Genomic DNA, 14,638 nt, shown 5'->3' with positions numbered 1-14,638 from the left:
TAGAACAAGATTATACATGTTTGGAAGCCAAATGGTGGCTGCATGTGGCCGAAAAACGCCTGTAAAGTGAGATCTTTTCGCCGGAAAACTGGGGAAGGTTTTCCCGAGGTATTCTGCGTCCAAAGGTTACCAAAACTACTCAAAATCACACCAGACGTACTCCAAAACACAATCTACCAATTTCCCCTTGGGTATGGCTCGTGGGGTTCAGAGAGAGGATGAGAGATGGTGGTGGGAGTGTTGCTGCTGTTGTTGTGTGTATGTTGTTGAATTATATACATTAACATGTGCGTGTTGAGCTCGGAGAGAGAGAGTTAAGGGGGAGAGAGTCACGGGGGGAAGCGAGTGAAGAGTGGGGAGGGGGAATCTGGGGAACAAGGGGACAAACGAGGGCCTTAGTGGCTCACAAATGAAAGTCACAAGACGAAACGGAAAAATATCTCTCGAAATGTAAAATTATCGAATTACTTCCGACGTTCCAAAATTTGTAAACTTCATTCTAACTCTAAATTCAATTTTGTTTGCACCCACGTGTTCATAGCGACGAGTATTACACGAATACGCTAAAAGAATAGGTTAAACGTCTCACGATACAATGGTCAACAAAAATCAACATTCCCGCCTCTAGAACATTTTGGTTAATTTACACTTTTAGTATCAAAATACCATAAAATTTAGGATGGGTCCTAACAAAAGCCCGTTCTGGAGAATGTATAGCAACCCATTTTGGTTGATCTTATTCTGTATATTTATGAATGGTCTCAAGTTTGGGTTTAATTGGATATTCAGAAATGAGAAGCATAATTCGTATTCGAACAAGTCTATGCAAATAACCACAATCACAACGTTAGTTCATAACTGGCCACATACAACACAGTACAAAAGCACTAACAGCGTCCAAAGTGAAAGTGCTTTCTTCTCATGTAGTTTCATTCAACTGCCAGTCCATCACACACTCAACTCATCAACATTGGGGCTCAATGGCTCGAATAAACAAAAGCCGAAGCTAAGGATTTGTTCTGATATACGGAAAATAAGATGATTATTTAACCAAAATGGTCTTAGAGAGATTGTAACCGCTTATCTTGCAAAAGGAAACTGAACAATTCGGATAATTAAATTAAACTAACATCTATACTTTTGAGCATAATCCTTATTTTCAAGCTGCATTCTACTGCCTTTATATAGCAAGGAAGCTTGAGCATAATTAACAAACCTGATCCTTGTCCACCAAAACTGCCCGCACACCTTCAGCAAAATCACTCTGCAAAGACGATCTTATTGCAATGCGATGTTCAATTTTCATCACCAGTTAACTGGTATTGACCAAGTACAGCACATGTTAGTTTCAGATTTGTGAGCTACTAGAACACAACACCTATCAAAAGGATGTGACCGCCACATGGTGAAAGAAACGAAAAGGTAGAAACTGCAGACTCACTGCGGATAATTGATTCTCATTTTTCCCAAGCGCAGATGCAACTTGGAGAAATAATTTTGTGCCAAGTAAAGTGAAAACGGAGCAGCCTTTCCAAGACCTTGAAGAGTTTCATTAGCCCACTCAATAAAAACAAGGAATCGGCTAGAACAATACTCGACAGCGACATACAAACTTTCAATTGATGAGTACGAGAGATTTCATTTCATTATCAATAAACAAATGGCATTGACAAAGTTACCAGTAGCATCTGAACTCTGCTGCTGCTTTTTAAGTTCATCAATTGTCTCGACAACTGACTTACTTGCACCAAATGCTGAAGTTATTTGAGGTAGCAGCCACTTACGTTGGGGTTCAGAACAGAATCTGGGTTGCTGCTGAATTTCGCCAAATTTGTTTCAATGTCCTGATGTGGATCTGAGAACAGCATCAACAATGGCGTTGCTTTTATCTCAACAATGGTATTTGACAATGGGATGGTGCCAACTAAATTAAACCCCACCAGTGCATCAGATATATGAAGGAAAAGAAATGAAAAACGAAGGCAGAAAGAAGAGAAACATACAAGTTGGTTGACAAAGGGCCTCCTTTAGAGAACCTAAGGTTTGAGATGGGACAAAATGTGTCCCAACACCTACATATAGTGCATCCGATGCTGTTGAAATCCTTTTACCAGTCAGTCCAAGATAAGCACCTAGAAAGACATAACACTGTTAAAACAAACTACAGAACTAAGAATTGATGCATGAAGCTAACAGAGAAATTGTATAGGCCCATCTCTTTATATACTTATAATCTAAACGGTTTCTCCTTAGAAATGAAATACTAGAGTAAAAATATCTAGATTTATATACCTTCTGATTGTGGTGCCTACTATAGTATGTCAACGTTGGAAAAACAGCATGCTCCGGTCAAAGGAAAGAAATTGCGTCTGAGGATAGAAAAAGCATACCTACAGATCCTCCCCCTGGACTCTTTGCCGCTATATGGGAAAACCCAACAGCTGGAAACAAACCAATTCCATTCTCTGGCATAGCAAGAGCAGTTCCCCGAAATGTATCCTTACAAGGTTAGACACACAAAATTCAAAAATCCGCAATGTAATTGCATGCATATTTACATGTCCTTAGCATAGGCATGTTAGGATGGCTTTCGTCATCCTCGGGTGTCGACCAACACATGTCCATCCTGGTGTCTGAATGACACCGGGATCGGGGGCGTGTCATTGCAACTGTCTTCAGTCTTTGCAGGCACCTCAAGAAATTCTGGACAAGAATGAATGAAGCAAAGAAGAAGCATGCAATTCGGTTTACAAAAGGGAAGGGAAAAAAAAAAAGACGGAGAAGAAGAAGAAAAAACACGAGGCAAATTTTAAGCCGATTATTTCACTTTCATTAAAGAGCGACACAGAGAAGAACAAACAGCTGCATTTGGATATAGCTGCTTTAGTTGCCTAGTTTTTAACATTAGCTTTTGATAATTTTGGGGAAGAGTGAAAAAAAACACACTTAGGCAGTACCAAAGAAGAAAAATGTACAATTAAGAACAATCGCCGCTCCTCAAACTTTGTAGCAGATCCAGGTATCCGAAGGATTCGGGCCTAATGTACCTGCACTGATAAAAAAACAGTGATCAGATTCGTACGAGGGCATCACATGGTAGTTAAAATACCCGGCCGTGCATGAATGGTTTGAGATACCACCATAGTGGCATCCACCAGGTGTGAGTTTCTCGCGTAACGGATCACTTATTGTAAGAATGTCAGCAGTGAAAGTGAAATACCCGTGTCGAAAAAGGAAGTCAATGATCACAAGAGAGCAATTTGGCTTGAAAAATTGCGTCCTCCGTATGATGTTTGCAACATGCGTCACTGGAATCAACTTGAAGCTCTCCACCTCTCCATCTGTCAAATCTCAAATGTTTAGTAAGCAGCATTGTTCAAGTTGTCTCAGTCAGTGGGGAAATAGCGGATGGTTTTGAATGAAGGCAGGTGAAAATTCATCATCCAAAATCAAACGATGAGAAAAAGGGCAAACCTCAAGGCATAGTTTACAACTACTATTTGTAAAGGCTAAGCTCTAAAGGTCGCACCTTGATTCTTTGGCATGAAACTCTCGGGAAGCTTTAAATCATAGCAAAACAAAACATCCCTTTTGTATCTATACCCATCAATGTCCATATAAGAAACAGCTCCAACTGGTACAGCTCTGCATGCATGAGATCATGTTCAAATCAACATCACCATCAGTGTACGAGATAGAGAGCGAGCGAGAGAGAGAACTTACACGCTAGAAATGGGTCTGGGTATTCCGGCTTCCTCTTCACATTCCTTCACAACATTTTCCCCGCATGCAACCCCGTGAGGCTGCAATTATCAAAAATGGGTGCAAACTAGATATTAGGTTTAGTGATGAAAGGATTATGCAAGCTTTATCATTTTTGTAAAGGAACCACTTTGCTTCAGATTACAACCATAAAATCCGGCAAGTTCTCAGGTCAAGTTTAACATTTCAATCTTGTAGTTTCACCAACAACATTTCACATCAAGGTGCACCAGAGCGGTCTAATTTCAAGAACATGTCATGTAATGAAAGTTATTCTAGTTGCCAAAAGCAACCTCCTTTTCACAGCCTAAATAGTGAAAGAACAGAAACTAAATTCCTCATATCAAGATGAAATCTCGTTACAAACCAGTCCCCCAGCAACGAGCTGATCAAGCATCCCTGGATAAGTGGATTTCTGTTGGCTCCTCTTCCCTATCCATAGAAACTTCTGGCCATCCTTTTCAACATAGCCATTCATTTGCACTCCATAAGCCTATTCCAAAAGTATAGATAAATAAGTTCAAAATAAAATGAAAATAGCACATAAACCAAATGAAACAACAATAAAACAGTCAGCTGGCTTCTATGTGACCATTTAAAATCGACCAGATTACTTAATCCTTCAACACCAACACCAAAACTTTAACCCTTCAAAAGCTTTTATATTCCTCTCCTTGAACCACAAATACGATACCACACAACTGGTCACCTTCCAAACCTCATCAAAATCTTTTTACAGAATATCCATGCCAATCTATTAACAAACCATAGGCGCAGCTAGGTGCATAGCACCAATAAATCCAATGAACAAGTTCCATTCATATACAGATCAATATGGCCAAAATGGCCTGCTAGCCATTCATAAAAAATAGATCATAATTTAGAACCTAGACCAAGGTAAAAAGGCTACGCAAAGAGCAAAAACAAACCTTTATTCCGAAATAAGGCGCAGCAGCACGTTCTAGAGAGAAACATATGGGTGCCCCAAAGGATGATGCCACCGGGTATAGCTGATCATCCAGATAAAAACGATTCCAAAGTTAAACTCAACTGTAAAAACGTATAGTCGTTGGTGTGTTTTTTCTAATTTACTAAAATTATAAGCACATTTCAGTCAGTACAACCAAAATCATTACCTCATTTCTTATTCCTGGAATCAGTTCTTCTTCCCCTAAGCTTTTGATTACATCTCCCACCGCTCGCGTCCTATCCTCCGCCGTGCGCAGTGAAGAATGCAAGGTCATTGAGCCGCCGCCATCATCAGAATTTGAATTTTCTGGAGGGAAAACAAACACGTCCTTGAAACTATGTAACTTCTCAGCAAAACTGCATAATTTCGGAAAATTATTCAGTAACGCATCTGATCGAATTGGGTATTTGAATTCACAGAATTTAAGCTTACCCATTGTGAATGTAACCAACAATTTGATCCTCAATCACAAACGGTATGAACTCCGATTGAGATTCCTGCAAGATATTTCAATAAAATTTATATCTTTTTTATTCGGGGGGAGGTTGGAGATGAAAACGACCAATCGGGTTTGTTTGGCAGCTAAGAAAATGCAATGGGCAACTTACCAGTTTGCGATTGCAGATTTTGATCTTGTCAGAGTAGCCTTTGAGATCTGAAGGGTCGTCCTGAAGGGCTTCCGGTTTGGAGATTCGGACGACGTCGTCCCAAGTGAAGACATCGGAGGCTGCAGAGACCGACACGCTGCGAGAAGTGAGGATTTCGTGAATAGCTTTGGGGGCGGATCGAAGTGGACGCGACGTCGTGAGGGAGTTGGGGAAGGCGCGAAAAGCTTTGGCAGTGAAACGTGTGACCAAAGAGTCGACGAGAAGACTGCCGCCGCTGATGCAGGCCATGAGAGCGGGTACGATTCCTTGATTTTACAGTATTACCAACGGACGTAACGACGTTATCCAACCACCATTCCAGCCGTACATTATGGGTTCAATTTTTGGTGGCATGGGAAGATTGAAATGTCTAGTCTTTTTGGCCTGAAGAAGAACGGACTGATTGGCGTAGCTACCAACTCGTTTACTTTTGGTTTTTAAACTAAAATGGTATTTGAGATTTTATAACATATCACTTTGTTCCTGAAATTGAAAATTAATATAAATAATCCCTGAGATTATCTACCATCTATTATTTTGATATTTTCGTTAAAAATTCGTTAAGTGAGCCCAAAGCTCATACCGGAAACTGAGTTGGCTGGAAGTTCGGACGATTTTCAAAACTTCGTAACTCAATCGTTTCTTAACTAAATTCAACCCATAATATATCAAAATGAAGATAGGAAAGTGTTGAACAAGATTATACCTATTTGGAAGCCTAATGGTTACTGGAGATGGCCAGAAAATAGCCTAAAAGGTGACTGGTCCGCTGGAAAACTCACCAGAAACTGGGTAAATGTTAAACGTTCATAACTTCTTCAATACTCAATGAAATCGAGTGATTCAAAAATAAAAATCATACTTATCGACGAGACGAAGAGAATTGTATCTCTTTGAATGCTAACTCACCATGGTTTGGCCGAAAAATAACCTGAAAAGTGACTGGTCCACGGGAAAATTGGAAAACTCGTCGGAAACTAGGTAAATTTTAAACATTCATAACTTCTTCAATACTCAACGAAATCAAGTGATTCAAAAACAAAAAGCATACTTCTCGACAAGACGAAGAGAATGGTACCTTTTTCGACAGCTAACTCACAGTGGTTTGGCCGAAAAATAGCTTGAAAGGTAACTGGTCAGCTGGAAAACTGAAAAACTCGCTGGAAACTGGGTAAACTTTAAATGTTCATAACTTCTTCAATACTCAACGAAATCGAGTGATTCACAAACAAATATCATATTTCTCAACGATACGAAGAGAATAGTACCTTTATCGATGGCTAACTCGATGTGGTTTGGCCGGAAAACGGTTCGAAAGTGGCTGTCTTGGCCTCATCGAGTTAGCCACTTTTTGAGCCGTTTTTCAACCAAATCACAGTGAATTAGCCATTGAAAAATGTACCATTATCTTCGTCTCGTTGAGAAGTATGATTTTCATTTTTGAATCACTCGATTTCGTTGAGTATTGAAGAAGTTATGAACGTTTAAAGTTTACCCAGTTTCCGGAAAGTTTTTCAATTTTCCTACAGACCAATCACCTTTCAGGCTATTTTCCGGCCATCTCCGGCAACCATTGGGCTTCCAAATAGGTATAATCTTATTCAACACTTTCCTATCTTCATTTTGATATATTATGGGTCGAATTTGGTTAAGAAACAATTGAGTTACGAAGTTTTGAAAATTGCCGAAACTACCGGCAAAAAATCTCAATTTCTGGTATGAGCAACCACTTAATGGAGTTTTTAACGGAATGACCAAAATAATTGATATTGGACAATCTCATGGACCATTTTTATTGATTTTCAATCTCAAGAACCAAAGTGATGTGTTATGCAAATCTCAAAGAAAATTTTGACTAAAAAGCCTTTCCTTTTTTAAGGAAAAAACCGATGTTGTCCAATGAAAAACAACAGGTTCTTAACTTAAATGAAATCTCTCTTTGAAAAGTAAAGGTAAAACCATCTTTTACATCCAATTAAGACATTTTGGTCAATTAATCTTTACAAAAGGTCAGACTATTCTTTACATCCAATTACGGCATTTTGGTGAGGCAATCTTTAGCTAGCGAACGCGCTACGTCAGATATTTGAGGTCTTGAATTAGTGAATATTTGATCGAAGCGTCATGTGGTCGGACTTTAAAAAAAAAAAAAAAAAAATCAGTTGGTGAATTCGTCACGCCAGTCCATCCTTGTAGGAGCCGGTAAGACTCTCATAGACATTATTACTAGCTCATTGTGAGGCTAAACCAGCCTCTCCCTATTAGTGTAGATAATATTGTTTGCAACAAAAAAATAAAAATAAAAATAAAAATAAAAAACACATTCAGATATGAGAAGCATAATTCATATTCGAACAAGTCTCCCATAGACGTTATTACTAGCTCATTGTGAGGCTAGACCAGCCTCTCCCTATTAGTGTAGATAATATTGTTTGCCAAAAAAAAAAAAAAAAAAAAAAAACATTCAGATATGAGAAGCATAATTCATATTCGAACAAGTCTATGCAAATAACCACTATCACAATTTTAGTTCATAACTGGCCACGTACAACGCAGTAGCACTAAAAGCGTCCAAGTGAAAGTGCTTTCTTGTCAAGTAGTTTCATTAAACTTAGTTTCCAGAACGCAAATATATTTCAAAAGTTCCGTTTTCACATGCCAATCCATCACACGCTCAACTCCTCAACGTTCGGGCTCAATGGCTCGACTAGAGCTTCAACTTCGCTTTGATTAACCTCTTCTAACTTTGACGGGTTCCACTTTGGATTCTTCATTGGTGAGAAACAAAAGCAAAAGATAAGGATTTGTTCTGATATAACGGAAAATAAGTTGATTATTTCACCAAAATGGTCTTAGAGAGAGTAACCGTTTATCTTGCAGCACTCCGTCTATTAAGAGTGCTTTTCAAAGGGAAACTGCATAATTCGGATTATTAAAGTAAACTAACATCTATACTTTAAAGCATAATACTAACTTCAAGCTGCATTCTACTGCCTTTTTATAGTAATGAATCTTTGAGCATAATGAACAAACCTGATCCTTGTCCACCAAAACTGCCCGCACACCTTCAGCAAAATCACTCCGCAAAGACGATCTTATAGCAACACGATATTCAGTTTTCATCACACCTGTTAACTGGTATTGCCCAAGTTCGGCACATGTTACTTTCAGATTTGTGAGCTTCTAGGACACAACACCTATCAAAAGGATGTAACCGCCACATGATGAAAGAAACGAAAAGGTAGAAACTGCAGACTCACTGTGGATAATTGATTCTCATTTTTCCCAAGCGCAGATGCAACCTTGGAGAAATAATTTTGCGTCAAGTACAGTGAAAAAGGAGCACCCTTTCCAAGACCTTGAAGAGCTTCATTAGCCCACTCCACCACTGCAATCAAAACAATGAATCGGCAAGAACAACAAAATAATAATACAAAGAGGAAAACCACAATTTGAGAGAAAAATACTCGCAAGCGACATACAAACTTTCAATAGAAGAGTATGAGAGATTTCATTTCATTATCAATAAACAAATGGCATTGACAAAGTTACCAGTAGCATCTGAACTCTGCTGCTGCTTTTTAAGTTCATCAATTGTCTCGACAACTGACTTATTTGCACCAAATGCTGAAGTTATTGGAGGCAGCAGCAACCTAAGTTGGGGTTCAGAATCTGGCTTGCTGCTGAATTTCGCCAAATTTGTTTCGATGTCCTGATGTGGATCCTGGGAACTGCATCAACAAGGGCGTTGCTTTTATCTCAACAAAGGTATTGGACAATGGGATGATGCCAACTAAATTAATCCCCACTAGTGCATCAGATATATGAAGGAAAGGAAAAAAGAACGAAGGCAGAACGAAGAGAAACATACAAGTTGGTTGACAAAAGGGCCTCCTTTAGAGAACCTAAGTTTTGAGATGGGACAAAATGTGTCCCAAGTCCCACATATAGTGCATCCGATGGTGTTGAAATCCTTTTACCAGTCAGTCCAAGATAAGCACCTAGAAAGACATAACACTGTTAAAACAAACTACAGGACTAAGAATTGATGCATGAAGCTAACAGAGAAATTGTATAGGCCATTCTCTTTATATGTTTATAATCTAAACGGTTTCTCCTTAGTAATGAAATACTTTAGTAAAAATATCTAGATTTATATACTTTCTGATTGTAGTGCCTACTATAGTATGTCAATGCTTGAAAAACAGCTTGCTCCAGTCATATGAAAGAAGTTGTGCCTGAGTATGGAAAAAGCATACCTACAGATCCTCCTCCTGGACTCCTTGCCGCAATATGTGAAAACCCAACATCTGGAAACAAACCAATTCCATTCTCTGGCATAGCAAGAACAGTTCTCTGAAATGTATCCGTACAAAGTTAGACACAAAATTCAAAAATCCGAAATGTAGTCTGACAAGGCAATAATACCTCTGTAATGATCCGGTAGCGACCATGACCTGATAGGCCAATACCAAAGCCCATTGTTATGCCATCCATGAAGCTTATATAGGGCTTCTTGTACTCAGATATTTTACATATTAGAGAATACTCAGCAGTGAATACCTGAAAAACATGCAACCCAAATATCATGTTGGTAGCCTCTTAGTCTTAAAAATATGACAAATGGTAGCTCAGAAAAGAAATGAATCCTATCCAACCAATACAAATTATATCAACCAAGTTCAAGCAAAATCAAAACTAAACAAATGATCATATGTTGTAACTTGTAGGTTGCCCAAGAATGTCAAACACGAAATTAGAAAAGAAAAAAATGACACTATATATTGAACATTAACTAACAAATAAATACATGCTGAAAGCACAATCTTCGCTGCAATTTATGACATTTATACGAGATTTTCCCTTTGAAATTTTAGACCTATCAACAAACACATCAATACGATTCTAATGCATGAATTTTGTGAAAACAGGCTTGGTTTGTTTCTATTAAGGCTTAATCATCAATGATTTTGCAAGGGTAAACCGTATTGCTAGTTGTAAATTCTATTCACTATGAAAATTACCAAAATTACATCTAATATGGTAGTGAAGGAAGTTGCATTATATTATCTGGATTTTAGCAAACTGTATAAGGTTATAATTCTGTTATTATATATACTTAAAGGACACAATTAGACCTCAATCATATCCGGTAGTTGGTTTTTGGCCGTGATCTGCTTCACATCACCGCCTGCAGGTAAACTAAAGTCTGGGTTATCAATTGTCAATGAATCAACGTGCCAACTTAACGGACAACGTCTATCTCTATATGGGAAAAATGCAGCACAAAAAGCAACAATGAGGTGAAACAATAAACATCATGACATGAAACAGCACGCACATCAAAGACCAACAATCTATCACATAAGCAACTAAACAAGAAACAATTCCAGTTCAAAACAAAGCGTAATGTAGAAACCTTCGGCACAAGAGGCGTGTTTTTGTCCTTTTGAATTTCGGCAACAACCCCTTTAATATCCATTCCTGCATTAACCATGATAGGTCACTCTCAAAACCTTACCTATGAGACCCAAAAAACAAAGATAACCACCGAAAGAGCTAAACATACATCAATAGGAAAGCTTATTTAGCTACATGCTAAAATGGAAGTGTAAAATTGCCAAGAAAGAAAGTATTCAAATACGGATTCTCCGTGTTTACCAGCACAAAAGGCACGAGCCGAGCTGCTATCGACAAGAACACACTTCACACTCGGGTCCGATTCCCATTCATCCAGATAGCTTTTGTATTTCACATCCATGTCTGCGTTTCCAAACAATTCCCACTCAAACAGAAACACAAATTTCTTCAAAAAAAGCTAACTTCTTCAAAATTTTAATCCAAAATTTCGTCATCATATCACAAATGCAATAACACAGAACTGAAATCAATACGATGCAATACAGTTCAAGCTTAAAATTTCAGCTCCAAATGCAAAAGCAATTACAGACATATATATATATATATATATATATATATATGTCTGCGTGTGTGCACCTAGGTTCATGGCGTTGAGAGCTCGGGGGCGATCGAGGGTGATGACTGCGACGCCGTTCGGGTGGACACTGCCCTTGACGAACTCGTCGGCGGAGGCCATGATCGCGAAGGTTCGGAGAAGGAGAGGGGATTTGGAGGGTTTGCACAGAGAGAGCTTGGAATTTGGATTAAGGAAGAAGAAGAAAGCGGAAGACGATTTGCTCAGAATTTGGGTCGCTTCTCCGAATAAGATTCGCATTACTTCTGTTCGAGAGTGACTGTGTCAGTGTGTGTAGAGAGAGAGAGAGAGAGAGAGATTTTTGGTGTTTCTGGACCAGATTGCCCTTGATGTTTCGGTTAAATTACCGGGAAGAAGAACTGTCGTGGTGACGAAGTGAAAGTTGTGATAGTGCGCGGTGGCGGGTAGCGACTGGCGAATGGGTTGTGCTCTGTGGCGGAAGGGTGTTAACGGTATTTCAGTTTTTTGTGACCACAACGTGTGGCACTTTATTGGGCCAGCTAAATCTAAAAGTGAAGCCCAATTTAAGAAATGACTGGTAGCCCAAAACGTGAATCCGTTGGTTCATCCGAGAAATGATAGAACTTTCCTAAATCTTGGTTGTGTAGGGCCTTTATGCCATTGGATGTTCATGTTCTTTAGGGGTTGCCTGCTCATTTACCAAAAAGAAAAATATACAAAAATGTCTCTTTTGGTCATAAACAAATTAACAAAAAGCACGGAAAATTTCAGTTTGACACGTATATAAAAATAATTCATAACACAAACTAAAATTTTCGTCACACGTGTACATCAAGCCGTGACTGGTAGGTAAGAGTAAAATCATTACTTACAAAGGAACGAGCTAAACATTATCTATTAGCAAATAACTCTGATACTAAAAGTACACATTAACCATACATAATATTTTACATGCTAAACATTCTCCATTCTAGTCTTTTGATACAAACTATTGTGACGATTGACAACTTAAACATAGAATCTCGAGTGAATAAGTAAATATTCTTAATTACTTCAGCTATTAACCCTTTGCAGTGGACACTTATCTTTCACTAGACAAATTATCCTAGCTACCTAGGTACTACTTACCTAGAGAAATTAACTAATTAACATAATCCGCATATATAATTTTTAGCCAATGATATAAGGATCTTGATCAAATTTAAGCCCCAAGACTTGTCCTAGCACATCAAGAAGCTCAAGGTGTGCAGTCAACTGCGGGAAATGCCCATCTGTATTCATAATCTCGACATTAGGGTTTTCCTTCATCTTCTTCTGCATGTAGAACGCAACCGATTTTGGAGCAACAACGTCGCTGCTGGTGCTGATGATGGTGCATGGAGTCGAGACCTTGTCTATAATGTCTCTATGGTCGCTGTAAAAGACGGTTTTCGCCAAGGCGAGGGCAATTTCAGGCCTCATTCTGCGCAGGCACTTGACGAATTTTTCGACCGAGAGAGGGTCATTTGTGTCCACAGCAAGTGTGGCGAAGTTGGCAGCCCAGTTGTGATAGTTGGTTTCTATGGCTGAGATGATCTGTGTGATATCTGACATCTCAAACCCACCTTCATAGTCGTCTATATTTATATACCTACAAATGTATTGAATTAATATGATTTCTTTGTTCATATAAATGTGGACCCAAAAATGTATTTATATTTTATATAGAGACAAGACAGAGTAAAGGCACTCTCATATATATATATATATACATATATATATATATATATATATATATATATATATATATATATTACTGATATTAATTAATTTGTGACCACAAATATAAACATATATGCATGTATGTATGTATGTATATACAACGTTTCTCTTTATGGACCTTTACGTCCGGTCTTTCGTGTGGATGCCTACAGCGGTGGTTAGATTGTTCTTTTCGGTCGATTGGCAATATAATTTCTGCCATTTTCAGTTGATCAACGCAAGAGTTTTGCTCAAAATTAGGATGTTCATATTTTGGGCACATCCGCACAAAATTCGAGCATTAACGTAACATAATTTTATATAAATAACTGGATGTTTGAAGTGTCTAACACAAAGTTGGACAAGGACTGAAACAAAATGATGGAGAAAATTTCACTAAGGAAAATATAAATGAATTAATTGATGCCAAAAAAAAAAAAAAAAAAAACCTCTGTATATGCTTGAATATTCAGTAAAAAAATCAGAGAAATGGAGAGAGAAAGTTGTATATGAGTGAGAGAGTACCTAGGAGAAGCTCCAATGAGGATGAGGGACTTAAAGAGGTAAGGTCTTTTAACTGAAGCAATACATCCAATCATACCAGACATGGAATGACCAACAAAGACAGTAGATTTTAGGTTGAACTCGTCTAAGAGAGCAATTAGGTCAAGGGCAAATGCGTCATAGGAGGAATATTTCCCAGCTGGATCAAACAGTTTCAGGTCATCACCTTCCTTATTATTCACAGCGCCGGAGAAAGGCCAGTCGAAAACAAGAACACGGTAAAGCTGAGCCAAGTAGGGCACGATTTTGTCCCACACAGACTGGTCTCCTCCGTAACCATGTGCTAGAACCACCGCTTCACCGCCCGAGCCCACGATTCTTGCGTTCATGGCGGTCGAAAGGTTTTTTTCTAGCACCATTTTTGTGGTTTTTTTATGAAGTATTAACCGAGAGAGAGAGAGAGAGAGAGAGAGAGAGAGAGAGAGAGAGAGAGAGAGAGAGAGAGAGAGAGATGGAAGGGGGATGGCTAGAACAAACTGTGTTTTGCTCTAGTCTCCATTTTATAGGAACAAGAATGGATTAATTTTGGGCAAATGGAGATAAATCGAAATAATTTTTTTCTAAATAATTGATATTATCTACACTAAGGGGAGGAAATAGGCTTAGCCTCACAATTGGCTAGCAGTAATGTGGTTTAAATTCGCATTTGACAAGAATCGAACCTAAGACCTCCCACTTACAAGTGAAAAGAAATATCACTAGACCGTAGTACTAACTGGCAAATAAGAATACTTAATTTAGTGTGTTTAATAATTCAGATGTGTATTGCTTGGTGAATAAATAGTAATTTTATTTTACCAAATATTGATTTTAAAACGTGTGAAGTTATTGCATATAGTTTTGTAGCCGGAAAGCACCTTGATGGTTGATGAGCGCAAATTATACTATTTTTTATCGTCCCAAAAATTATGTATTCTTGTAACGTTTTAGATTTACATGGTTTTGTGTTCTCAAACTAGATTGACAAGATGAACATAAATTACATTAGATGTCATTAGT

General features: G+C 38.3%; 3 protein-coding genes across 4 annotated transcripts; all 3 read right to left on the bottom strand.

The window, feature by feature from the left end:
- Positions 1-941: 941 nt before the first annotated feature.
- LOC137708213 (nudix hydrolase 20, chloroplastic-like) lies at positions 942-5,720 on the bottom strand. Of its 2 annotated transcripts, none has more exons than XM_068447247.1 (11): positions 5,341-5,720; positions 5,165-5,229; positions 4,899-5,088; positions 4,692-4,772; positions 4,130-4,255; positions 3,724-3,803; positions 3,530-3,645; positions 3,221-3,341; positions 2,293-3,052; positions 2,004-2,132; positions 942-1,924 (listed from the first exon to the last, which is right to left on the bottom strand). In XM_068447247.1, exons 1-9 carry the CDS (start codon positions 5,626-5,628, stop codon positions 2,998-3,000), a joined length of 1,122 nt encoding a protein of 373 aa, XP_068303348.1. In that variant the 5' UTR covers positions 5,629-5,720; the 3' UTR covers positions 942-1,924; positions 2,004-2,132; positions 2,293-2,997. The 2 variants fall into 2 exon arrangements, with proteins under 2 accessions (XP_068303348.1, XP_068303341.1); XM_068447240.1 differs by having other exon boundaries at positions 944-1,924; positions 2,293-3,047.
- A 2,128-nt stretch (positions 5,721-7,848) lies between these two features.
- On the bottom strand, positions 7,849-11,792 carry LOC137736074 (3-hydroxyisobutyryl-CoA hydrolase-like protein 3, mitochondrial). The gene is made up of 10 exons (XM_068475415.1): positions 11,377-11,792; positions 11,041-11,142; positions 10,799-10,863; positions 9,808-9,942; positions 9,639-9,735; positions 9,251-9,380; positions 8,932-9,110; positions 8,640-8,767; positions 8,413-8,514; positions 7,849-8,147 (listed from the first exon to the last, which is right to left on the bottom strand). Exons 1-10 carry the CDS (start codon positions 11,612-11,614, stop codon positions 8,046-8,048), a joined length of 1,278 nt encoding a protein of 425 aa, XP_068331516.1. The 5' UTR covers positions 11,615-11,792; the 3' UTR covers positions 7,849-8,045.
- A 454-nt stretch (positions 11,793-12,246) lies between these two features.
- Positions 12,247-14,051, bottom strand: LOC137719435 (strigolactone esterase D14-like). The gene is made up of 2 exons (XM_068458476.1): positions 13,601-14,051; positions 12,247-12,965 (listed from the first exon to the last, which is right to left on the bottom strand). Exons 1-2 carry the CDS (start codon positions 13,996-13,998, stop codon positions 12,506-12,508), a joined length of 858 nt encoding a protein of 285 aa, XP_068314577.1. The 5' UTR covers positions 13,999-14,051; the 3' UTR covers positions 12,247-12,505.
- Positions 14,052-14,638: the final 587 nt, after the last annotated feature.

The sequence above is a fragment of the Pyrus communis genome, chromosome 1 (assembly GCF_963583255.1).
Source record: "Pyrus communis chromosome 1, drPyrComm1.1, whole genome shotgun sequence".
In the NCBI taxonomy this organism is placed as follows: Eukaryota; Viridiplantae; Streptophyta; class Magnoliopsida; order Rosales; family Rosaceae; genus Pyrus; species Pyrus communis.
The sequence above is the reverse complement of the archived record's forward strand: the minus strand, read 5'-3'. Positions and strand labels throughout refer to the sequence as shown.

Coding starts and splice junctions, on each gene's coding strand:
- LOC137708213 (XM_068447240.1), bottom strand. CDS start 5,628: ATGGCCTGCATCAGCGGCGGCAGTCTTCTCGTCGACTCTTTGGTCACA. Junction 5,089..5,164: donor GTTGGTTACATTCACAATGG/GTAAGCTTAAAT, acceptor GAAATTATGCAG/TTTTGCTGAGAAGTTACATA. Junction 3,804..4,129: donor AGCTCGTTGCTGGGGGACTG/GTTTGTAACGAG, acceptor TGATAATTGCAG/CCTCACGGGGTTGCATGCGG.
- LOC137736074 (XM_068475415.1), bottom strand. CDS start 11,614: ATGCGAATCTTATTCGGAGAAGCGACCCAAATTCTGAGCAAATCGTCT. Junction 9,736..9,807: donor GCTACCGGATCATTACAGAG/GTATTATTGCCT, acceptor GATACATTTCAG/AGAACTGTTCTTGCTATGCC. Junction 8,148..8,412: donor TTTTGGTGGACAAGGATCAG/GTTTGTTCATTA, acceptor TCACCAATGAAG/AATCCAAAGTGGAACCCGTC.
- LOC137719435 (XM_068458476.1), bottom strand. CDS start 13,998: ATGGTGCTAGAAAAAAACCTTTCGACCGCCATGAACGCAAGAATCGTG. Junction 12,966..13,600: donor CTCATTGGAGCTTCTCCTAG/GTACTCTCTCAC, acceptor ATACATTTGTAG/GTATATAAATATAGACGACT.